The sequence below is a fragment of the Prionailurus bengalensis genome, chromosome E1 (genome assembly GCF_016509475.1).
Source record: "Prionailurus bengalensis isolate Pbe53 chromosome E1, Fcat_Pben_1.1_paternal_pri, whole genome shotgun sequence".
NCBI classification, from domain to species: domain Eukaryota; kingdom Metazoa; phylum Chordata; class Mammalia; order Carnivora; family Felidae; genus Prionailurus; species Prionailurus bengalensis.
Genome location: NC_057347.1, coordinates 4,712,195 through 4,738,370, shown reverse-complemented (window position 1 = coordinate 4,738,370; position 26,176 = coordinate 4,712,195). Strand labels below are relative to the sequence as shown.

At 43.2% G+C, this 26,176-nt stretch overlaps 1 protein-coding gene across 2 annotated transcripts; it reads left to right on the top strand.

Moving 5' to 3' along the window:
- Positions 1-25,951, top strand: LOC122484960 (myosin-2). 2 transcript variants are annotated; one of them, XM_043583129.1, is made up of 40 exons: positions 1-60; positions 307-347; positions 1,879-2,102; positions 2,194-2,337; positions 4,058-4,214; positions 5,526-5,553; positions 5,637-5,745; positions 5,828-5,920; positions 6,452-6,515; positions 6,642-6,740; positions 7,381-7,484; positions 7,980-8,118; positions 8,476-8,594; positions 8,683-8,832; positions 8,949-9,119; positions 9,222-9,531; positions 10,146-10,219; positions 11,043-11,130; positions 11,223-11,340; positions 12,267-12,390; positions 12,486-12,622; positions 14,315-14,570; positions 16,386-16,628; positions 16,722-16,898; positions 16,981-17,126; positions 17,210-17,300; positions 17,386-17,775; positions 18,702-18,828; positions 19,760-19,878; positions 20,021-20,217; positions 20,923-21,106; positions 21,184-21,349; positions 21,451-21,575; positions 21,748-22,056; positions 22,144-22,347; positions 22,666-22,791; positions 22,879-23,049; positions 23,133-23,237; positions 23,357-23,452; positions 25,665-25,951. In XM_043583129.1, the coding sequence occupies exons 3-40, from the start codon at positions 1,899-1,901 to the stop codon at positions 25,815-25,817; spliced, it is 5,817 nt and encodes a 1,938-aa protein (XP_043439064.1). In that variant the 5' UTR covers positions 1-60; positions 307-347; positions 1,879-1,898; the 3' UTR covers positions 25,818-25,951. The 2 variants fall into 2 exon arrangements, with proteins under 2 accessions (XP_043439064.1, XP_043439063.1); XM_043583128.1 differs by lacking the exon at positions 1-60 and adding an exon at positions 86-144.
- Positions 25,952-26,176: the final 225 nt, after the last annotated feature.

Genomic DNA, 26,176 nt, shown 5'->3' with positions numbered 1-26,176 from the left:
GCTCTCCATATAAAAGAGCCCTTGGAATGAGACTGACTGGCCTGCTTTAAAAAGCTCAAGGTAAGTGGGAACAGGGAACGGGCTTTCAAGAGGGACACTGGCCACGCTGCCTGCTGCCCTGTGTCGGCTGCAGCTGCTAGCTCGGTACTGCTCCTTTGGATACTACATGTTTCACATCCATGGCTTTGTTGCCTGCTGTTTACAATAGAAGGCAACACTGCAGATAGGATTGTGTGTGTGCGTGCGTGTGTGTGTGTGCACGTTAACTAATGAAGTGTTTCTTTCCCTTTTTTTTTTTTTTAACAGAACTGTCTTGCTTCCAGGCTACATCTCCACTTGCTAACAAGGTAAGATTCAGACTAACCAGTCCCTGGAGGGGAATGTGAGAGCCTCTGGGATGGATCTGTGTCACTTAGCAACCTTTGAGAAAGTGCTGGTCTCAGTAAATACCTTAACAAGTGTACTTCAGGAAAGGTGCTGGAGAAAGAGGGAAGGAGCGGACAATGCACATATAGTCATTTGGGATGCAAGCAAACATTGGTGGGGTGACATTTTGGCAAGAAAATTGCTAATGGAATTGCTAGTTTGCTAATAGAATATTCCATAGGGGGAAAAATCTGCACTAAGATTCTCTTGCTAAAAATCTCAAATTTAATAAAAACGTATCCTGCTTTTAGAGTTCATTAAGTAAACATGCTCTCTAACATATAAGAAAGAAGGAACCTAGGAAAATGCTTCCTTTAAACTTCATGAAAACTTTTAAGAAGTTACCGTGCCCAGTGCTGAGTGCTGCATGAAATTAAGATGCTGCGAATCTTTTGTTACACACGTGAAGGTATTTCTGTGCCCTTTCTACTACTAGTGTCCACCGCATTTCTGCAGGAAGACCCTGGTGGATAGCCGATCAAAATGAGTTTCGAGTAACCTGATCCTGTAATGACTGCACTAACATTCTTTGCCAAACCGTTCATTCTACTGATGCGGCTGGCAATCGGCAGATAACAGAATAGAGCAGTCCAAGCCTGCATTCTCCAGAAGGAGATCGGAAAGGGCCAAGGGAGTCCTTCAGTGTGGAAGAATGAGGATAATAATAACATCGAGGGCCAACTAAACTTCAGTGAAATAAATTAAAAATAATTTTTAAAAATGAGGATAACATTTGCTATGGCTTTTATCCTCAGTTAGGTTAATGGATTAACTGGATTTAATACGCAAAGAAATTATGTTGGACAAACTCTAATAAGCACACAACTAGAGAAAAAGAGGTAAACAAAATTATCATCCCCCAAACCACTGACCTTGAGCGCTTCTGGCTGAAAATCTAAAGGAGGAAGTAAAGTTCTCTTACATTACAGGACAAGAAATGGAATTGTATCACGTTGCAATAAATGACATTTTACATCTAAATGGTAGCCTGCACTATTTCAAACTGCTTTCTGAGTCATCACTTGACCTTTTTCCCCAAAGTATCTGTAGTGTATCTCACAGGCTGTGAATTAAGAAAGGCAGATGTAATCCCTGTTCTAAAGAGGGAGACACTGAGGCTCAGAAAGATCAAGTGCCTTCCCCGGGGTCACAAGCCCCTCAGCAGCATGTGGAGACTACACTCAGCTCCCTGATTAGAATGCTAGTGTTGGAGGATGGGAGAAAATAACGCATGTAAAGCCCTGGGTACTATGATGGTTACACAGTGACCCTCGATACATCTGAGACCTTGTGATTATGTTTGTTCCAGTAACTATAGTATGGTGCACAGTGGACCTGCCTGGTGAAATTTCCAAAAAGTGGATTCTCCATGAAATATCATCAGTGCATAGAGATCTACTGACACACATGGCAGTCCAGAATCTCTAATGTGAAATGCCCCGTCTCCTTTAGGATCTCTGAGCTCAGCAGCCATGAGTTCAGACCAGGAAATGGCCATTTTTGGGGAGGCAGCTCCGTACCTCCGAAAGTCTGAAAAGGAGCGCATTGAGGCCCAGAATAGGCCCTTCGATGCCAAGACATCTGTGTTTGTGGCGGAGCCCAAGGAATCCTTCGTCAAAGGGACTATCCAGAGCAGAGAAGCAGGGAAGGTGACGGTGAAGACTGAAGCGGGAGCGGTAAGTAGAGTCCATGGAGCTGGCCACATGTGATTGATGATTTTTGGTTTGGTCACTCAATTGACAAAAAGTTATCCTTCCTACCTACCAGACTCTGACAGTGAAAGATGATCAAGTCTACCCCATGAACCCTCCCAAATACGACAAGATCGAGGACATGGCCATGATGACGCACCTGCACGAGCCCGCTGTGCTGTACAACCTCAAAGAGCGTTACGCAGCCTGGATGATCTACGTGAGCACCCCCTGCCCCAGCCCCAAGTGGTCTTTATCGCCATCACCACTGACCTGCCAGTCTACTGCTTCCACTCTAGTATAAATGGGTCAAAAGTAGTGACCCGTTTCGTTTTCACTAGTAGCGTAACTAGTTCGCACACAAGTTAACTCGTTAGTACATCAGTTAGTTAACTAATTAAAAGGCTCACTATTGCTATTGTGAGGCACAACCCAACAACCAGACTTCATTCTCCGTCTTCCCATCCAAAGCCAGGCAAGGCCACCATTCATGTGCACTGGGTTTGCCACATGTCCCTTGAACAACAATGGAGCAGCTACTGTTTATGGCTCAACCATGTGCCTACATTTCTACCACTCCCCCCCACCATCCTAGTTGTAGAATCATCCAGAGGGAAATGATAAACTTATGTCTCAACACATAAAAATGTTTTAAGAACCAAATTTCACGCAGTTACACTCCTCCAAAACAACAGCAACCAGCATCCGTGTGTTCTGGTCCCTTCTACATGAATGCCACCTCCTCGAGTTAACCTCTCCACCTTCCTTCGGCAGAGCAGGACATTCTGTCCTATGGTCTCTGCCCCAGCCACAGCACTGACCTTGGGTTTCCACCGCCATCCATTCACATATCTGTCCCCTATGTGGACTGGAAACCCAGAGCTCCCCGAGGAATGGCATCTCATTCAGGTTTTGCTACTGTGCCCTGCAGAGGTCTGGCACATGATACATGCCCAGTAAACATTGCAGAACTGGACTTACTATATCACACTGACATTTTTGTGTGCTTCAGCCAGTGCTGCTATGCAGCTGGATGACACCTGCACAGGTGCACCTGCTGCTCAGGGCCAGTGTCCATGCTGACTGGCCAGTGCCTGTCTTACACCAGCTGTCCAGGTTTTTGAAAATCTCCCTGTTTGGTCATAATGTATTCACATCATTCTGTGTCCTTTTTCTTTAGAGCTTCATAGAAATTTGCAAATGTTTCCCCCATATTGCTAAATACGTTCATGCATTTTTAATTTTTTTTAATGTTCTTTACCTTTGAGACAGAGAGAGAGAATGCAAGTAGGGGAGGGGGAGAGAGAGTGGGGGGGGGGACACAGAATCTGAAGCAGGCTCCAGGCTCTGAGCTGTCAGCACAGAGACTGACGGGGGGCTCGAACTCACAAACCGTGAGATCATGACCTGAGCTGAAGTCAGCTGCCCAACCAACTGAGCCACCCAGGCGCCCCCATTCATGCATTTTTAAATGCCTTTTTAAATGCCTGCATCCCACTGTCTTTAGAAGATTTCCTGTAGTTCACCTAACTGCTTCGCTAGTGTTGGGCACTTCGGGTGTGTCCAAACTTCCTTTTTCATGAATTTGAACTATCTTAATGCTGCAAAGGAAATCTATGCATATTTCCTAAAACAGAGTAAAAAAATGTCTCATCCTACGCATGAAGAAACAAAACAAAACCAACCTTTGGAGCTCCTGCTATGTGAAAGTCTTGTGATAAGTCCCAAAAGGAATAGTAAAAATTCTAAATTGGGATCCCTCCCCTCATGGATTTTACTATCTCATTATTGAAACTTCCAACTAGTTTTCATGCCAATGCCTTCGAGAAATGTAGGGTACTTACTTAAAGTGCTCCTTTGGGTCAGATTTCATCTAAGTGAAATGCACACCTAGCAGGAGAAGCCTTTGGATAGCTGCTTTTTTTTATTCCCTTGAATAGACCTACTCGGGCCTCTTCTGCGTCACCGTCAACCCCTACAAGTGGCTGCCGGTGTACAACCCCGAGGTGGTGACCGCCTACCGAGGCAAGAAGCGCCAGGAGGCCCCGCCCCACATCTTCTCCATCTCCGACAACGCCTATCAGTTCATGCTGACAGGTGAGTTGAATGCTCTGTATGTTCATAATCTTTTCAGAGCAGAACAATAAGAGAAAGAGACTCTAACCATCTCAACACAGTCTCTGAGCCCTTTGGTTGAGCTGGAGACAGTCCGGAAAAGAGAAGGTGTAAAAGACAACTTGCAATCCCTAACATTAAATAATAGATAATGATCTCTTAAACTTTTAAAAGTCAACAGAGGTTGGCCATAGTTAGAGAACTGACTTTTTTTTTTTTTAATTTTTTTTTTTCAACGTTTATTTATTTTTGGGACAGAGAGAGACAGAGCATGAAGGGGGGAGGGGCAGAGAGAGAGGGAGACACAGAATCCGAAACAGGCTCCAGGCTCCGAGCCATCAGCCCAGAGCCTGATGCGGGGCTTGAACTCACGGACCGCGAGACTGTGACCTGGCTGAAGTCGGACGCTTAACCGACTGCGCCACCCAGGCGCCCCTAGAGAACTGACTTTTGAGTGACTCAGAAACTAGAAAAACTTGAGCAAAAATTATAAAACACTGTTTACATGTATGTACACACACACACACACACACACACATACACACACACAATCACATACACAGACTATGTTTCCATTACCAAGAGCCAAAAACCAGAAGAGTAAAATCTGCCGCTGTGGCCTTATCCTCAACATCAGAAACTATGACCAATGAATACCCTCTCTACATCACAGAAGGTGTAAATTCTCTTGCCCTTTGCCCAGAACCAATCTGAACATGGTGTGTTTGGTATTAAAACAGCTACACCATGAATCTTCTTCCTAGAATACTGTCTCAGCTAGCCCAATCTAAGATACTTGGGGAAAGGGTTTAGAGAATTCATCTTGGGAGAGTAAAACAGTAGAACAAACCTTTCCCCCCAAATATGACTAAAGCCATGATTACTTCCAAAGCTATACTTCTGTGCTATATTTACCCCATCCCACATACTGTTTCTTGCACCTACAATAAATATGTTGCTGCTGGAGTTGTCATCTGAACCCAAGTGAAGACTCAAGTCCATTTTTAATATTTCCTTAGTGGTCGAATATGAAAAAGACAAGATCTGGTGCTTGTGTGCAGTGTTCTGTTTAAATGGTTGCACGTATGCTAAAGTCAGCGGTGGGGTGCAGGGAGGGACTGGGGTACACGAAAGGGATACCGGAGGCCTCAGGCTCATGAAGCCCCAGGGATTGCAGAGGCCAGTCTGAAAAACACTAAGTTTGTTCCATTTTACTTACTGCCTACAAATATACAAAACCAAGAAACAAAAAAAAAAACCCAGTATTAAATGTCTATAATTTCTCTTTTATAGACCGAGAGAATCAATCAATCCTGATCACGTAAGCAAATTTTATGCTCTCTTCTCATGGCTGTGACAGTTGCCACATTTGGAACCTCCTCTGACTTAGCTTTTATTTGGCAGCGGAGAATCCGGGGCAGGGAAGACCGTGAACACCAAGCGTGTCATCCAGTACTTTGCAACAATTGCGGTCACAGGGGAGAAGAAGAAGGAGGAAGCTGGCAAAATGCAGGTGGGTCTGGGGTCAGACTCAAGATGTCAGAGCTCTCAGGAAGTCTGGAGCCCAGACGTGAGGACCGTGCTTGCCTTTGCAGGGGACTCTGGAAGATCAAATCATCAGCGCCAACCCCCTACTGGAGGCCTTTGGCAACGCCAAGACCGTGAGGAACGACAACTCCTCTCGCTTTGTGAGTCTCTTGGTCACTAGTATGGTCAACATTCATGGGATGCTTGTGAAGACGTTCTCTGAATCTTTTCCATTCACATTATATTGCAGCACGAATCTTTCCTTTCCCTCTGAGCACATAACATGGATCCAAGTCCCATCTAAAAAGATGTGACCACCATATATCTGAGTTCTTTCTTCTCTGGTCATTACCTCCAATTATTCACAATTTTAAAATGAAAGATAGGGGCGCCTGGGTGGCTCAGTTGGTTAAGCATCCAACTTCAGCTCAGGTCACGATTTCACAGTTCATGGATTCAAGCCCCGCATCGGGCTCTGTGCTGACAGCTCAGAGCCTGGAGCCTGCTTTGGATTCTGTGTCTCCCTCCCTCTCTGCCCCTCCCCCACTTGCTTGCACACACTCTCTCTTTCAAAAATAAACACTAAAAAAAATTTTCTAAATATTAACACATTAGCATTCCAAGTGTTTTGAGTTTCTTGAAGATTTGATATGATTGAAAAACAAAGTAGTAATATTAGTTTTCCTTTCAAGGGTAAATTCATTAGAATCCACTTTGGCACTACGGGAAAACTGGCTTCTGCTGATATTGAAACATGTAAGTGCCTGGATCTCCTTTGCGGTCATTTCTGTTGCTTATAACCTATATAAGGTGAACCCAAAGTAAAATTCGCATCCCGCGTGACGCTTTACACTGCTCTGCTTGTCATTTGTTTATTTCCAGATCTGTTAGAGAAGTCCAGAGTTACTTTCCAGCTTAAGGCTGAAAGGAGCTATCACATTTTTTATCAGATCACATCAAACAAGAAACCAGAACTAATTGGTAAGAAATCTCATGATCCCTTTTGAGAATGATTACACCAGCACCCTCCATGCATGGTCCAACCTCGTATTCCATGACTGAATTTTGTCAGGTTTATCATCTGGAGTTTGAAAATAGCTTTGTAATTTTACGTGTGCTTATGATAAAAATCCAAAAGAAAAACTGAGGATAACACCCTCAAATCCTATCACTATGAAATAACCACTGTGAACACTTGGGTGGACACTGTTCTAGTAATTTTCTGTATATGCACCTTGAATACAAAAACACATACATACAATAACTGGAATCACAGTTTCATACTCTCCTGTGATATACTTTTTTCATTGAATAATAACGTATCATGGTTTTTTTCCACATCACCAACCGCTGCTGCACATTATTTCTAATGGTTGCATAGTGTTATATGGTAGAGATAAGCATTATTTACTTAACCATACCCTTTTAAGGATATTTAGGTTGTTTCCAGTTCTGGATTTTAAAGAGTCAGTGCTGTGCTGACCATTCTTACAGATATAACTTTTCCCAGTATGGGATAATCTTCTTTGGCTTTATACAGTGTCTTAGAATTTATCTAGACATCTCTTATTTTAGTGAAGGGGATAATTCTGCTTACCTTTTCTCTGTTTCACATACACAGAAATGCTTCTGATCACCACCAACCCATATGATTACCCATTTGTCAGTCAAGGGGAGATCAGTGTGGCTAGCATTGATGATCAGGAAGAACTGATGGCAACCGATGTAAGTGGAACGCAAGAAAATCAGAATGATGTTGGGTTAGAAGCTATGGTCCCTCCAGATAAATATTCAGATTCTTGTAGAAATAGCAAAAGAGGGTTCAAAGATAAGCATGGATGTGCCACCCAGAGCCAACCAAAAGGATTAAGATGTGTCCCACAACATTTTACTTTCCCTTTAAAAAACCTGTCATTTCTGAATTTACCTAAACCACTTTTTTTGAAATCCACTTAATGAGATCCATACCACTTCTCAAAATAACAAGTCCTTTAAATTTACTACTTTGTTCTTTCTCTTAAGTTTACTTTTTGAATCTTAGAGGCTACGTTCAGTGCTGGCCTTTGGTTGACCAACTCCCTATACACCCACTCTAAAGAGTTCCTTGCACCCCCATTAGCACTGAGGGTTTGACCAACAAGTCAGGAATCAGAATGTGAACAATGCATAGTAAGTGTGTAGATCATAACCTAACAGTTATCTTATTGGTTATGTCGGCAGAGTGCTATTGATATTTTGGGCTTTACTAATGAAGAGAAAGTCTCCATCTACAAGCTCACGGGTGCTGTGATGCATTATGGGAACATGAAGTTCAAGCAGAAGCAGCGTGAGGAGCAGGCCGAGCCAGATGGCACCGAAGGTATCAACCAAGTCAACCACCTGATTTTATTTTTGTTTGAAAATCACATTCTTAAACTTGTTACCCTTGCATTTGTCTAGGAAGACAAATTCATTTTTAAGAATTGAGTTTTAAAGCATACCCAGATAATATACTATGTGAAGCCTCATATTAGATAGATGTTTCCTAACGTTAATGAAGTTTTTTAGGGCACACTACCCATAAAGTCTTGAACTCAGTGGGAAAAAAATGGGCAAGAATGCTCAAAAAGATATTCTGAAAACACTGCATAAAATGTGTATAGATTAAACAAACTTTTTTTGACAAGTGGGTCGCTTTGGGCCATAATAACATTGTTCTACCCTTTCTTGCTTTCAGTTGCTGACAAGGCAGCCTATCTCCAGAGTCTGAACTCTGCTGACCTGCTCAAAGCCCTCTGTTACCCTAGGGTCAAGGTTGGCAATGAGTTCGTCACCAAAGGCCAGACTGTAGAGCAGGTAGGTGTATAATTCAAATTCGTCAACAGGAATTGAGCATTTTTACAGTCCTCTGATAACCTCAAGGGAAATATTTTTGTTTTTCAAGGTGTACAATGCAGTGGGTGCCCTGGCCAAGGCCGTCTATGAGAAGATGTTCCTGTGGATGGTCACCCGCATCAACCAGCAGCTGGACACCAAGCAGCCCAGACAGTACTTCATCGGGGTCCTGGACATCGCCGGCTTTGAGATCTTTGATGTGAGTTGTTGGAATAAGCGGCCCTGTTAAGGCCCCTCCGCTTCGTGTCTGCTCTGCCGGATGCCCCCTGGGTTTCCCAAACTCACTTGAGCTCTTTGGTGTTCGCCACGCCCTAGTTCAACAGCCTGGAGCAGCTGTGCATCAACTTCACCAACGAGAAGCTGCAACAGTTCTTCAACCACCACATGTTCGTGCTGGAGCAGGAGGAGTACAAGAAGGAGGGCATCGAGTGGACGTTCATTGACTTCGGGATGGACCTGGCTGCCTGCATCGAGCTCATCGAGAAGGTGTCCTGATCTGTCCACTCAGTAACCTCGTCTTGTCTACTCTGCGGCTCACTGCTGCAGCTCATGTGTACCTTACACGCATTTTGCTTTGCTTTAATCCAGCCTATGGGCATCTTCTCCATCCTGGAGGAGGAGTGCATGTTCCCCAAGGCCACAGACACCTCCTTCAAGAACAAGCTGTACGAGCAGCATATTGGAAAGTCCGCCAACTTCCAGAAGCCCAAGGTGGTCAAAGGCAAGGCCGAGGCCCACTTCTCTCTGATACACTACGCTGGCACCGTGGACTACAACATAACTGGCTGGCTGGACAAGAACAAGGACCCACTGAATGAGACTGTGGTCGGTCTGTACCAGAAGTCTTCAATGAAAACTCTAGCTTACCTCTTCTCTGGAGCTCAAACGGCTGAAGCAGGTAATGCTCAAAAACTGTAACACTTTCTCTAGGTATTACAAAAAGTGATGTTAGCTCAAGGCCAGTTTCAGGATGGCAGGGCCAGACCCATTGCTCTTCCACATTTTGAGTAAATAGGTTGCATTGCAGTCATACATGTGTGTCTCACTCCAGCACTGACAGAGGCCTTACTGCGAATGGTCAGAGAGGAACTATTAGGATCTCAACCAATGAAAAGCCTCAGTTTCTTGGATTCTCTCCTGCTTCTTCCTTCACATCTACTGGATATTGAGTATCTAGGAATATTTAAGACAATGGAGTGACAGAGCTCTCCCTATCTAGACTAGCTTCCACTGATGATTTTTGAAGTTACTGTGTCCCCCAAATGTCCTAACATTAAGGATCCATCTTTATGATACAGTGAAGTGAATCCCTTCATTTCACCTTAAAATGTAGAAAAAAAAAATCACAGAAGAGTGGATGCAAGCTTAGTTGACAGGTAAGAGTCACTCAGGCTCCAACAGAGAGGCCAGCAGTGTCCCCCAAAGTGCAGAAGTCGGCAATAAATAAGTACGAAACATCCCTGCCAATTCAAAAGTACACTTGAGTGACACCTTCCCTTATTTTCTCTCCAGAGGCGAGTGGTGGAGCCAAGAAAGGTGGCAAGAAGAAGGGCTCCTCTTTCCAGACAGTGTCTGCCCTTTTCCGGGTAAGGATGAAACTGGGTCTCACACTCCCCAGTTGCTTTAGGAAAATCTGTTTTTCAAAGCACAGACTCTTCTTTCCACAAGTCACTTAGGAAAAGACTGACACTGATTAATGGCTTCTGTTCATCGATCTTTGGAGAGAAGAGGTTCAAATTACTGAGAAATCATTAGCTCGTCTTTCATGACAAGCCAAGTAAAGCCAAATATTTGACAGGAAATTTTGTAAAACGGAATACTCTACCATTCATAATCTAGTCAAGTCGTGAAACTAAGCAATGACATGTACATCAGTGAAACTAAGGAAAATCTAGCAGCTAGCTTAGAAGGAACTTAATATGGCATCCTTGTTCTTAGTCCAGTCAATCGTCGATTACAACTGGTAGATTGTTCCCCTTTAGCTAATCTTTCTGCCCTGAAAGGGCAGATATATTTATGAGAAAAAGCCCCATCATGATGTAGGCATGCATGTACTCACTGGAGAATATGGAGAGTTTGGGAGAAGAAAGTGAAACCAGTATGGGAAGGCTAGTATGGGAAGGCAATGGCCTTATAAATGTTTATGGAAAGCCATGGACCAGGGAGGAAGTAGGACTTTGCTTGAAAAAGATCATGTGTCAGGCTGTGTAACTCCTGCTAACTCAAGTGGAGAAAGAGGGACTAAGGAGAAACCTGCATGTCAGGAGAAGCATGGCAAGGTGTTACCTTACATGAAAATGATTCCTGCTGGTCATTCAACTCAGCCATAGGCATTGATTTTATAGACACCGCCAAATACTCATAACCATATTAAAGTTGGAGATAACAGGATTTTTCCTGATTTCACAGGAGAATTTGAACAAGCTGATGACCAACCTCAGGAGCACACATCCTCATTTTGTGCGGTGTATCATCCCCAATGAAACCAAAACTCCTGGTAAGAAGCTCTAGAATGAAAGCACAAAGCATGACTGCCACACCTCCCTTCAAAAAAGATCTCCACAGTGGAATAAATATGTATATTTATAGGGGCCATGGAGCATGAACTTGTCCTGCACCAGCTGAGGTGTAACGGAGTGCTGGAAGGCATCCGCATCTGCAGGAAGGGATTCCCCAGCAGAATCCTTTATGCAGACTTCAAACAGAGGTCAGGCTCTCCTAATTATAGTGTATCTTAAAGTTTAATATAAATATACTTATGCAAGCAAAACAATTTAGTGAAAAATATGTCTCTATTTGTTATTTTTGATTTGCCACAAAAAAAGAGTGAAAAGTGATAAGCCTCAAAACACCTTTATAATCTAGACCACATATTTTATACTCCAGACTTTTCATGGGCTTTACCAAGCTCCTGGCTTAGCCCACAGATATACACACTAACTTCAATAATTATGAGAACTATCATTTTTTAATGTGTAAATCTGTTTGGGTTATCTCATTTTACAAAACGTCGGTAGAGGTAAGTCCTATCAACACCTCCTTTTATAGATGAATGAACTTGAGCCTCAAGGAGATTAAGCTACTTGCTCAAAGTTAAATGGTTATTGGTGTCTGAGTTAGGAACTCCCCCATGCAGGTATATATCTCCCAGTGGGTCCTTTTCTGTCACTTCCTATCTTCATCTTTCTGTCTCACACACCAGTTTCACAAGGTTTCCCAGAATGTTCACAATACCAGCTCCTCAGCAACTTTCTCCTCCCTAGAGAAGTCCATCTTGGGAGTCAAACAAGAGGCCAAGGGGATAAGGGGCTGGCAGCAGCTCCAGGGAGCTGGTTACATGTTACATTTTATTGGTGATCTACATCTTGGTGTGAATAAGATCACAGAATCCTTTCCTGAGAACAAGGTCTGATGAGGCAGAAAGGAAAGCTACAGCTGTGCAGGAAGGTGAAATGGGGTAAAAAGAGACAGTTGATGCTAGTTTGACCAACTACGTATAGGAAGTCCTTCCTGTGAACAAAGGAGGATACTTTTTTTTAAAGCTCCAATTTTCTAAATAGGTCATTTAATGTTTATCTGCTATTAGTGTCATCATAAACCACCTTAAAAAAATCCTATTATTTACTTAAACAGATACAAGGTATTAAATGCAAGTGCAATCCCTGAAGGGCAGTTCATTGACAGCAAGAAGGCTTCTGAGAAGCTCCTTGCGTCCATTGACATTGACCACACCCAGTATAAATTTGGTCACACCAAGGTAATGGTCTCTAAAGCCCACCTGATGCTATCCGTGTCCCTTTGAAGTTTATGTACAGTTTCTGATCTGCAAATCCTCCCCCCCCCCCCCCACAGGTCTTTTTCAAAGCTGGTCTTCTGGGGCTTCTAGAGGAGATGCGAGATGACAAGCTGGCCCAGCTGATTACCCGAACCCAGGCCAGGTGCAGAGGCTTCTTGGCCAGAGTGGAGTACCAGAGGATGGTGGAGAGAAGGTATAAATATAAATTAATTATTTATTCACATCTTTCTGCTTCAGAAACACATTTGAGGTGGCTTAAGACTCAGATATGATAAGGCCACTGATGTCAGCAAGAATGAGTAAGAGTCCTATACTGACTCTTCAGGTAGGGGTCATCACCATGAAACATATTCTGAGTTCAGGGTAAAAGGGAGGGGGGCATAAAGAGTGGATAGCTCTCATCTAACAAGAGAAAATACAGCAGTGTAAAAATAAACCAGTGTGAATTTAGTGGGTAGATCATTAAAGTAGACACATTGAACTGAAGAGCAGACAGTATTTTCAACAGTGATTTTTTTTTTTTTTTTTTGCACCAGAGTTTAGGACTTTTAATTTGTCCCAAAGTTGCTGAAGCAAAAATCAACAGCGATTTTTTGAGAGAGAGAGAAAGAGCATGGAGGAGGGGCTGAGAGAGGGGGGACAGAGGATCTGAAGTGGGCTCCGAACTGATAGCACAGAGCCCGACTTGGAGCTTGAACTCATGAACCGTGAGATTATGACCTGAGTTGAAGTCGGATGTTTAACCGACTGAGACACCCAGGTGCCCCTCCACAGTGATTTTTATGCAAGATGTAGAAACCACTTATTCCATCTGATTATTTCTATTATCAAGCTGTTATGATTTAAAACATTGAGGACATTTATCTGTGAAAGATTTTTTTCAGTAAGTTAATACAATGTCACCAAGATACATAGCTTTCTGGTGATCTGATTTGATGCAGGGTCAGAATTCTAAGTGCAAAGAGCCAGGTGTCTCAAACTGCAGAATGCATGTGAACAGGGCCCATGTTGAGAAATGCATTTCTATTGGCACATGCACATTCATACACCTGTGTGTAAATATATATGTAATTTACATGAAACAAATTTTATTTCTATCACCTGTAGTTATGTTAATACCTTCTACTGTATTCTATTTTATTAAAAATAATAAGTTTGCTTATAAACCACTATATGTATATATATAAATATATATATATTTGTATATATATATTTATATACATATTTATATACACATACACACATATACACACATATATGTATGTATTTGGGCAGTTAATTGCTTATATATGAAGGTAATTCATTTTTTAAATAATTTAGATTTTTTAAATGTGAGAATATTACAGAGTAGAGTGCAAAATTCACACAACATTAAAATACATGAAACCAGAGATTTTCACAGAAATTCTTCTTTAATGAAGCCCTTTGTTCCACACCCACATCCCTCAGGGGTCTAGCTCCCCTTAACTGCTCTTCGTGGTGTTCCAGTGGCAAAGCCTGAGAAGCACTAGTATACAGCAGTTCTTAAAGGGTGGTCCTTAGACCTGAATTGTCGGTGTCTTTTGCAAACTTATTAAAAATGCAAATTTTTAGACCCCCATCTCAGATCCTCTGACTCTGAATCTCTGGGGATAAGGCTCAGGAACTAGTATTTTACAAGTCCTTCAGATGATTCTTAGGTACACCAAAAGTTGGAGAGGCCCTGATGAAGAGAGGTGAGTGATTAACACGTCCTTGACCATCATTCCAAAGTAGAATTTCTTCCATCTGTGCTTCTGAAGGTAGGCGAGGAACAGGGTGGGACAGAACCTCCAGCTCTCACTGTCAAGACTTCATCTCATTTCTTCATCCACACAGTATCTAACTTGCACCAATTACATTTCAGAGAAGCCCTCTTCTGCATCCAGTACAACATCCGCGCCTTCATGAACGTCAAGCACTGGCCCTGGATGAAACTCTTCTTCAAGATCAAGCCCCTCCTCAAGAGCGCGGAGACCGAGAAGGAGATGGCCACCATGAAGGAGGAGTTTCAGAAAACCAAAGACGAACTCGCCAAGTCAGAGGCGAAGAGGAAGGAACTGGAGGAAAAGATGGTGTCACTGTTGAAAGAAAAAAACGACCTGCAGCTCCAAGTTCAGGCTGTAAGTGGTGGTGTCACGCTATAGGTGCTGCAATCGGGATGCGAGTGGCCGCAAGTGGAAAGAGTTGGGTAGTCGGTGTGGGGACACTCACTGGGGGGAGAAGGTCAGTGCACTCTGATGGTTCCAGTAAAGTCCATACATCCTTTCATCATCCCAAACCAGGAGCAATAAGGTAAAACAGACCACTGTCACCCATCCTCCACAATTTCATCAAACTACAGGATTACTTCTTTTCTAAAAATTTTGAAGAGAGTCCTTGGAAGTGATTTTAACATAAAACTATCACAAATGAAATATTAAGGGGAGGATAGCATGTACAGAGTTGATTTTTTTTTTTTTAATCTCTGAAACTTCCTTAAACTCATGGATGTCCATGAGTCTTAAATCACAATACATACAGCTGGCAAATGTCAGGAATTCTACAACACATTTTAGGGAATTCTTGTTTGTCACTGATCTCCACAACTCGGGTCCATTCTTTCCAATCCATCTGCACAGGCTGTGCCCCATCACGTCACACCTGGATTGCTGTGTCAGCACCCAAGATGCTCTGCCCACTCACCCCCACCCCCCACCACAGCCCTCTCCTCCCTCCAGCCTACTCGCTGTTCAATCCCACACCAGTCATTTCAGAACAGCCTCCATCAACTCTGAAATGTAATTTATGAGACTGCCTTTCATTTCGGAGTGAACTGAATTGGTCTGGTATAATTTACTCATCACGAAATCATATATTTCTCCTGTTGATTAAAATTGGTTTCTTCTGTCAAGTGTAGGCAGTGTAATAACTCTTTCTTCTTGATCACAGAAGGAAAAAGAGCTGTCTTCTGTGCCCACCCCCTTCAGATCTATCCAGAATGCTCTTCTGTTGTCCCTAGAGATTTACTAAGAATTTGTCCTACACACGACATTCACTACATGGTACATGCAGCACATTTTACTCTTTTGTGGATTCAAAGGCTGATATGGAGTCTCCTGATGAATGTGTATATCAATTTGTCACTCATATCCTGTTCACTCCCAACCCTCTTAATTGGAGACATAGCAGGTTGCCAAGAATTCCTTGATTACTTTATGCCCTAACTTGAATGTAGAACATCATAACCAAGATCATCTTCCAGTTCTACAAAGAGAACCAGTTAATTAGCAGCTGCATCCTGAAATGCTCACTGGAATGCTTTCTCTCCTCCTGTTCCATCCCCCAATGACTTGATTTCTACAAAATCAAATCCTACCCACTTCTCAAGGCTCAACTCAAATGCCACTTCATTCAAGGAAACCACCTCTAATAGAACTTCTCGGATATCTTCTGTCACTAACTGCTTTCTAAATTCATGGTAGCTTTTTGGGGGTAGGGTTTCTTTTTTTTTTAATCTTTTTTTTTTTTTAACGTTTATTTATTTTTGAGACAGAGAGAGACAGAGCATGAACAGGGGAGGGTCAGCGAGAGGGAGACACAGAATCTGAAACAGGCTCCAGGCTCTGAGCTGTCAGCACAGAGCCCGACGCGGGGCTCGAACTCACGGACCGTGAGATCATGACCTGAGCCGAAGTTGGCCGCTTAACCGACTGAGCCACCCAGGTGCCCCAAGGGGGGGTGGGTAGGCTTTCTAATCTACCAGAGAATACACTCTTCTGAAGGAATAGGATAAAATCTGATTCATTTTGGTTTTCTCACAATGTATCCTGGATTGCATACAGGAGGTGGTTCATATTTTTTTTAAAGCCAAAGATCCAACAGCAGAGGTTAACATGGTTATTGCTGTGAAATACTTCATTCTTTCTTTCCAATTTTGATTTTGTTTCCAACTCTAGGAAGCTGAAGGCTTAGCTGATGCAGAGGAAAGGTGCGATCAGCTGATCAAAACGAAAATCCAGCTGGAGGCCAAGATCAAGGAGGTGACTGAGAGAGCCGAGGATGAGGAGGAGATCAACGCTGAGCTGACGGCCAAGAAGAGGAAACTGGAGGATGAGTGTTCAGAGCTCAAGAAAGACATCGACGACCTTGAGCTGACCCTGGCCAAGGTTGAAAAGGAGAAGCATGCCACAGAGAACAAGGTATGAATCACATTCTGTTCTACCATATCGAGGTTCCGTCAGCCTAGTAAACCTGCTTTAAAGCAGATACCATTTCTTCTTTAATTTTTCAAGGTGAAAAACCTCACGGAAGAGATGGCAGGCCTGGACGAAACCATCGCTAAGCTGACCAAGGAGAAGAAGGCCCTCCAGGAGGCCCACCAGCAGACCCTGGATGACCTACAGGCAGAAGAGGACAAGGTCAATACGCTGACCAAAGCTAAGACCAAGCTCGAGCAGCAAGTAGATGATGTAAGTCCAGGATTATTGAAGAAATTATTTTCTTCGAAAGGAAGCTAAGCATTCCTTTACACTAAACATGATTTATATTTAGCTTGAAGGGTCCTTGGAGCAAGAAAAGAAACTCCGCATGGACCTGGAAAGGGCCAAGAGGAAACTGGAAGGTGACCTCAAATTGGCCCAGGAGTCCATAATGGACATTGAGAATGAAAAACAACAACTTGATGAGAAGCTCAAAAAGTAGGTGTGGAAGAACTGTTTATGAACTTGCTTTTGGTGGTGGGTATACACTCAATTGTTATTTTTTGCAACTTTCCAAAAAGGAAAGAGTTTGAAATCAGCAATCTGCAAAGCAAGATTGAAGATGAGCAGGCCCTGGGCATTCAGCTGCAGAAGAAGATCAAGGAGCTGCAAGTAAGTTGGTATTTCTGAAAGTCTGGCTCAAAGAGGCACAGTTACCACACAGAGAAGCTAAGTGCATGCTTTTCACCACCCCCAGGCCCGCATCGAGGAGCTAGAGGAGGAAATCGAGGCAGAGAGGGCCTCCCGGGCCAAAGCAGAGAAGCAGCGTTCGGACCTCTCCCGGGAACTGGAGGAGATCAGCGAGCGGCTGGAAGAAGCCGGCGGGGCCACTTCCGCCCAGATCGAGATGAACAAGAAGCGGGAGGCCGAGTTCCAGAAGATGCGCAGGGACCTGGAGGAGGCCACCCTGCAGCACGAAGCCACGGCGGCCACCCTGAGGAAGAAGCACGCGGACAGCATGGCTGAGCTGGGGGAGCAGATAGACAACCTACAAAGAGTCAAGCAGAAGCTGGAGAAGGAGAAGAGCGAGTTGAAGATGGAGATCGACGACCTGGCCAGTAACATGGAGACTGTCTCCAAGGCCAAGGTATTAGAACCTGGCAATTTGTCATCAATGAAATAATCCTTTATGTATGCAGCATAGTTTGCACATGGTACTTTACACACATTATGTCCTTTGTTTTTTACAGTAATCTAGGGTAAGCAAGAAAGAAACTAGTATCTATATTATTTGCATTTAACATATGAAGAAACTGAAATTCGAAGAAGTTAAGCACATTGGCCCCATTACACCATTAATAAATGACAGGACCAGCTTTTGAACATAAGTCACCTATGTTCTCACAGGTTCCAGCTGGACAACACAGGTCTCCAATATTCTCAAGCACCCAATAAGCCAAGTTTCATTGTACATAAAGGCAGTCAAGTATTTGAATACATGCTTTTAGAAGAATACACCATACAGTTCTTACAAGAATCTTACATTTAAAGCATATTATTTATTATATTAATTTATTTATTCAAATTTATTATATTAATAATGCATGGAGCTTCACAGTTAGCTCTTTAAAAATCCCAATGTAGGGGGCGCCTGGGCGGCTCAGTTGGTTAAGCATCCGACTTCAGCTCAGGTCATGATCTCACAGCTGGTGGGTTCCAGCCCCACATCGGGCTCTGTGCTGACAGCTCAGAGCATGGAACCTACTTCGGATTCTGTGTCTCCCTCTCTCTCTACCCCTCCCCCGCTCACGCTCTGTCTCTTTCTGTCTCAAAAATAAATAAACTTTAAAAAATTCTTAATAAAATAAAAATAAATAAAAACCCCAAAGTATATTCTCAACTTCACAGAGCAATCATAACATAACAAAAAGAATTCTTACATATCACATTGCACATACAAGAATTTGATTGATTTTATGTCAAAATAAGTACTTTTCTGTCTTATAAGAAATTTTAGCAATAGCAAAATGATATTAAAATATGTTTGTTTCCTGCTTTTACTTCTTCTCACAGGGCAACCTAGAGAAAATGTGCCGCACGCTGGAGGATCAAGTGAGTGAGCTGAAGTCAAAGGAGGAAGAGCAGCAGCGGCTGATCAATGACCTGACGACCCAGAGAGGACGCCTGCAGACCGAATCCGGTAATTCTCTCCTCTTCTGGGCACTGAGAATGGAGATGGTGCGGTTGAAACAACCGATTTGGTAATGTGAGAGCCTAATAAAAACTGAGAACATGTGTGGTTCACGGAATGGTTCAGACTCTCGACCTACTAGCAAGGTCACTTGGGGACAACGCTAGAGACAAAGACTTCAATAGGAGCGGATCAAGCTCTGCTCCAGAAAAGCATAGAGTGGCTGGCCACACAGAGGGGCTGCCTGGGATTAGGAGTCACTGTCACCTGGGGCCTGGGACTCCTGTTACAGGCTGAGTTTCTGTTTCTATACATCAAAGTGAACCAAATTCCTTTATTTAAAAAAAAGGTTTTTTATGTTTATTTATTTTTGAGAGAGAGAGAGAAAAGCATGAGTGGGGGAGTGGCAGAGAGAGAGGGAGACACAGAATCCGAAGCAGGCTCCAGGCTCTGAGCTGTCAGCACAGAGCCCGACGCGGGGCTGGAACCCACGAACCATGAGATCATGACCTGAGCTGAAGTCCAATGCTTAAGTGACTGAGCCATCCAGGCACCCCAAAGTGAACCAAATTCCTGAATGGGGCATGCATAATAAGCCCATCTCTCAAAAGTCTGATGAAACAGTGATCATGTAGAATTCAGTACCCTGGCTCCCATAACCAGACTTGGCACAATATCATATACCCAGAGAGATTTAGTTATGGTAGAGAACAAAAAGAATTTCAGCTGTATTTATACATTCAGATCAATATGTAAGTTTCCTCATAAAAATCAGAAATTTGACATTAAGCATGAAGATGCCAGCAGAAAATTCAATCATTTGAGCACTCAATGCAGGGGGTGGGGGGAGGGGAGTTAAGAGTTAAAATTTACTTCTAATATGGGCTTGTAAAATTGTTTCTTCACTTTTAAAAATGGTGTCATTTCTTTTGTGGATCAGGTGAATTTTCTCGACAGCTGGATGAGAAAGAGGCTCTGGTGTCTCAGCTATCACGAGGCAAACAAGCATTTACACAACAGATTGAGGAGTTAAAGAGGCAGCTGGAAGAGGAGATAAAGGTAAACAATAATACTGTCAGACTCATTTTTGTCGTATGACCTAACCCTAACTGGAGTCCGTTACACCAACTTTTAAAGGGTTTGAAACTCAAGAATTAAACATTAAACATCCAATAAAAGGAAGCTGTAACTATCTCCACAGGCCAAGAACGCGCTGGCCCACGCCCTGCAGTCCTCCCGCCACGACTGTGACCTGCTGCGGGAACAGTACGAGGAGGAGCAGGAGTCCAAGGCCGAGCTGCAGAGGGCGCTGTCCAAGGCCAACACCGAGGTGGCCCAGTGGAGGACCAAATACGAGACGGACGCCATCCAGCGCACAGAGGAGCTGGAGGAGGCCAAGTACGTGTGCAGATATGAGAGAATGTGCAGAAAGCTTTGCACATTGATCCCGAAAGATCCAACCCTCCGTGAAGTCACCCACAAACGTTCATTAATCAGCTCCTGTTTGCCGGGTGCTATCAGGCCCTGAGAATGAGACACGAGTAAAGCAAACGTGATACCTGCCCTCCTGTGCTTGAGGAATGAGTAACAAATAATTATACAGACAACTAGGCCTTAATACTGTCTGTCAAGCACACCAAGTTCATTGTGGCTTCAAGGCTCTATACTTGCTGGTCCCTCTGCTGGAATGCTCTCCCCCCAGATCTCCCTCCAGCTCACTCTGACTTTTGAGATCTTGACTCAAATGCTACCTCCTCAGAGAGGTCTTCCCTGAATATCTAGAATAACTGCCCAACCCTTAACTCTATTTTACTTTTCTTCATTGCACTTATATCTGCAAGATGTTATTGTGCATACTCTCGCTCCCTTATCCTTTCTGTCTTGCACTCATTTGGAAGCTTCATGAGGCAGGGACCTTCTTTTTTGTTCTTTTGTCTTGCTCACTGCTACGTATCCAGTGTGTGGTTCATAGAAGGAGCTCATCAGTATTTGTTGAATACATGCATATTGCTAATATGAAGTTTCCATCACTCTTCAGTGTGGTAACAGTTCCTCTCTCTTGCTTTGGTTCACTCCTCCCTACAAACATATATAATCTTCAAGGAAGAAGCTGGCCCAGCGGCTGCAGGCGGCCGAGGAGCACGTAGAAGCGGTGAACGCCAAATGTGCCTCCCTGGAGAAGACGAAGCAGCGGCTCCAGAACGAAGTGGAAGACCTCATGCTCGACGTGGAGAGAACAAACGCGGCCTGCGCGGCTCTGGACAAGAAGCAGAGGAACTTCGACAAGGTACCTTGTGCTGCAGCCCCTGCTCTCCGCTGTCTTCCTTGGTACTTGACAGCAGATAACCACTCCCGGTTTCTCAGATCCTGGCAGAGTGGAAACAGAAGTATGAGGAGACCCACGCTGAGCTCGAGGCCTCCCAGAAGGAGGCCCGCTCTCTTGGCACTGAGCTGTTCAAGATGAAGAATGCCTACGAGGAATCCCTGGATCAGCTAGAAACTTTGAAACGGGAGAACAAAAACTTGCAGCGTGAGTCCTTTTCACTTTCAGCAACATCCATGCCTTGAGGAACCTCTCTCTTATGTCCTCTGTCTGATTAAATCTCTACCTGTCTTTAACCCAAACAACAGAGGAGATTTCTGACCTCACGGAGCAGATTGCAGAAGGAGGGAAACGTATCCATGAGCTGGAGAAGATAAAGAAGCAAGTGGAACAAGAGAAGTGTGAACTCCAGGCTGCTTTAGAGGAAGCAGAGGTATAGGTCAAATGGTGCATTACAAACAAATAAGGTCAGAAAATACTTAGGCACGTCCACATAGGTTGAATTAAAAAAATAAGCAGCACAAAATTCATGGAAGGAAAGGTGTGCAGATAAACTTTCAGATGCTTCCATTCCCTGCTAACATCACCACTTGCTGTCACTAAAGGCATCTCTTGAACACGAAGAGGGAAAGATCCTGCGCATCCAGCTGGAGTTGAACCAAGTCAAGTCTGAAGTAGACAGGAAAATCGCTGAAAAGGATGAGGAAATTGACCAGCTGAAGAGAAACCACATCAGAGTCGTGGAGTCGATGCAGACCATGCTGGATGCTGAGATCAGGAGCAGGAATGACGCCATCAGGCTCAAGAAGAAGATGGAGGGAGACCTCAATGAAATGGAAATCCAGCTGAACCACGCCAACCGCATGGCTGCAGAGGCCCTGAGGAACTACAGGAACACCCAGGGCATCCTCAAAGTAAGTGGGTTCGAAAGAGGGCCCCAAGGGGCTTGGGGAGACTGCAGCCCTGAGAACGAGGTGTCTCAACGATCGTTCATTCCACAGGACACCCAGCTGCACCTGGACGACGCGCTCCGGGGCCAGGAGGACCTGAAGGAGCAGCTGGCCATGGTGGAGCGCAGGGCCAACCTGCTGCAGGCTGAGATCGAGGAGCTGCGGGCGACCCTGGAGCAGACGGAGAGGAGCAGAAAAATCGCAGAACAGGAGCTCCTGGACGCCAGTGAGCGCGTCCAGCTCCTCCACACCCAAGTGAGTATAACAGAAGAGTGAAAAATACAAAGGAATGAAAATGAAATTCTTGCTCATATCGTAGCTTTATCGAAGAATGTACTCACAGTGTTTTATGGAGGATAACGTTTAAAACATTTAATATTTGTGGGTTAGTAATATTTATCTGTACTGTGACATCCAAAGTTGATTGTCATTCAAAAATATATTGTCATCTCAGATAACTCATTGAACAAGGAGGGATACTAATTACTTAACTAGCCTGTGAGTTCATTAGAAATCTGGCATCCCAACTTTGCTCTCATATACTAGGTATTTCTAAATTTGCTATTTTAACAGAACACCAGCCTGATCAACACCAAGAAGAAGCTGGAGACAGACATCTCCCAGATCCAGGGAGAGATGGAAGACATTGTCCAGGAGGCCCGCAACGCAGAAGAGAAGGCCAAGAAGGCCATCACTGATGTGAGCAGAGGGCAACACGGTGGTGCTCAAACTTGAATCCTGATGCGCCAGCCCAGCTCTCAACCGGGTTTGTTCCACTGCTAACAGGCGGCCATGATGGCCGAGGAGCTGAAGAAGGAGCAGGACACCAGCGCCCACCTGGAGCGGATGAAGAAGAACCTGGAGCAGACGGTGAAGGACCTTCAGCACCGTCTGGACGAGGCTGAGCAGCTGGCCCTGAAGGGCGGGAAGAAGCAGATCCAGAAACTGGAGGCCAGGGTGGGTCTCTCAATCTCTGTCTACTTCCATTTACTCCTGGTGCCTTATTAATTCAAAGTTCTTAAGAGCCTACTTATTTGTAGGTGCGTGAGCTGGAAGGAGAGGTTGAGAGTGAACAAAAGCGCAGCGCTGATGCCGTGAAAGGTCTGCGCAAACATGAGAGGAGAGTGAAGGAACTCACTTACCAGGTACACCAAAAGTTTTTATTAGCTAAGTGCTTCCCATACATACGTGAAACATTCATATACAATGATACAATGGTCAAGTGGTTTTGAAGTAAGGCCCTGTGGTTTTTATAATCTTTCAGACGGAAGAAGATCGGAAAAATATTCTCAGGCTTCAGGATTTGGTAGACAAACTTCAGGCCAAAGTGAAATCTTACAAGAGACAAGCTGAAGAGGCTGTAAGTATCCTTAAGATGGAAGGGAAGAGAGAGGTCCCTTATTAAGAAAAGGTTTACTATTCCTGGTAGTAAATAAGCCATTTGCTTTTTAGAAGACTTGTACTCCTTAAAAACATTTGTGAATTTTGTAATGTTAACGGCTTGATTTTAAAAGTAAACTTTCTGGGTGCTCAGTCGGGTGGCTCAGTTGGTTAAGCATCTGACTTCTGCTCAGGTCATGATCTCATGGCTCATGAGTCCCGCATCGGAATCTGTGCTGACAGCTCAGAGCCTAGAGTCTGTTTCAAATACTGTCTCCCTCTTTTTCTCTGCCCCTCCACTGCTTGCTCTGTCTCTGTCTCTGTCTCTCTGTCTCTCTCTCTCTCTCTCTCTCTCTCTCAAATATAAATAAACATTAAAACATTTAAATTAAATAAAATAAATTTTCTATACACAAAGAAACCTCAAAAAATTTCAAAGTAGAAATAATGCAGCTCACATTCTCTAGCCATAGTGTGATAAAATTGTAAAGTGACAGGAAAACATAAACACAAATTCCCAAATGCTTAAATGCTTAAAACACTAACTTTCCTAAATAATCTTGGGTTAAATTGGAAAGAAAAAACATAATTACTGAATACTTACTAATCATAAATAAACTTCAAAGAGGATGCTACTTTTACAAACCTAAAGAATGTAGTCAAAGTTGTCTTTGGAGGACAATTCATTGCTTTATGAATCAAAAGAAAAACAAATAAATAAACTGAAAGTCCAATAAAGAAATTACAAATAATAATGAAAGAAATATTGTTAAAGATAAAGGTAGACAATGATAAATTAGAGTATACTATTTTCTAATTTGATAGTTTCAGTAATATCTGATCATTTCTGGGGAGTTAATAAAATAAATACACTTATAACTAGCTTAATCAAGGAAAAAGAGAAAGAAAATACAAACACATTAGAAATGAGAAAGGGGGGGCATGCCTGGCAGGCTCAGTCAGAAGAGCATGAGACTCTTGATCTCAAGAGTAATGAGTTTGAGCCCCATGTTTGATGAAAAGATTACTGAAAAATAAAGAAAGAAATGAGAAAAGAGACAAACCACACAATCAGAAAATTATTTTTTACGTAAAATATAAATCTGTCAACAAAGTTGAAATCTTACAGAAATTGATGATTTTTAAAAAAATTGATGATTTTTATAGGAGGCTATAAAAGTCCATTTACTTCTGAAAATGGACTCAGGTCCAGATAGGTCTTTCAAAATTTCAAGTAACAGATAATCCCTGAGCTATGTAAGCCATTCCAGAGCATGGGAAAAGATGGAAAGCTTTCCAGATCATTTTAAGAAGCTCACGTAACCCTCATACCAAAACCTGTCCAAGAGAGAAGGGGGGGGGGAGGGCAGCATGGAACTAAAGGCAGTTTTACTCATGAATGTAGTTACAGCAAAGATAAATAACTAACTTGCCGAAACCTTATTTTATTAAGGGGATTGTCCATCATGATTAAATAGGCTTAATTCCTTCAGTGTAAGGATTACTTAATATTAGCGAATCTGTCAGTAGAATCATTACATCCAAAACAGGACAAAAAAATGATTGTTTTGAAATGTTCCAAAATGATATATAAAATTCAACATTTATTTCAATTTAAAGACACTATTAAGAAATTCATCCTTTATATGATAAAGAATATCTATCTTTATATCTATATAAAGAATATCTATCTCGAGCCTACAGTCACCTTATAGAAAGCATTGACAAGAAGCAGGACTTCAGTATTCTTTTTTTTTTTTTTTTTTAATTTTTTTTTTCAACGTTTATTTATTTTTGGGACAGAGAGAGACAGAGCATGAACGGGGGAGGGGCAGAGAGAGAGGGAGACACAGAATCGGAAACAGGCTCCAGGCTCTGAGCCATCAGCCCAGAGCCCGACGCGGGGCTCGAACCCACAGACCGCGAGATCGTGACCTGGCTGAAGTCGGACGCTTAACCGACTGTGCCACCCAGGCGCCCCGGACTTCAGTATATTTGTGGGACACCAAGCCCCAAATAAATCATAATGTTCACTTCAATAATAACCAAAATCCAGGAGGCAGTAAGACAACAAGGTTCCCTGCTGAGTATTTTAAGTTCTCCATACATGCCAAGTCCTTTCTTCCCTTAGATCTACAGAGTCTAGAAAGATGCACAGTGGGGATTCCTTACAATTCCATTTTCATTCTCAGGAGGAACAATCCAACACAAATCTATCTAAATTCCGCAAGCTCCAGCACGAGCTGGAGGAGGCTGAGGAACGTGCTGATATTGCTGAGTCCCAGGTCAACAAGCTGCGGGTAAAGAGCCGGGAGGTCCACACGAAAATCATAAGTGAAGAGTGATCATGTCCTGATGCTACGGAATGACTGAAGAGAGGCACAAAATGTGAAGTCTTTGGTCATTTCCTTCTGTAATTATTGTCTATTCTACCCTACTGCAAAGGAAATAAAGAGCATAGGGTACTTTGCAAACAGCATCCTTAGACTGGTCTTTTCTCTCTCTCCTAAAGCGGTGTCAAAGCTAGAATAATCACAAGGCTATCAAACAATTACACTCAACCTGCCATTAAGAAGTAGCATTCACTTTTAAGTCTATAAAAATACTTTAAGACTACAAAGTTGTTGCCTATCAGGGAAGTCTGTTTTGGAAGAAATCTGAGGGTCACCTCCTTTCTTTCTAACCTTTCCCTAATGCCAGGTCA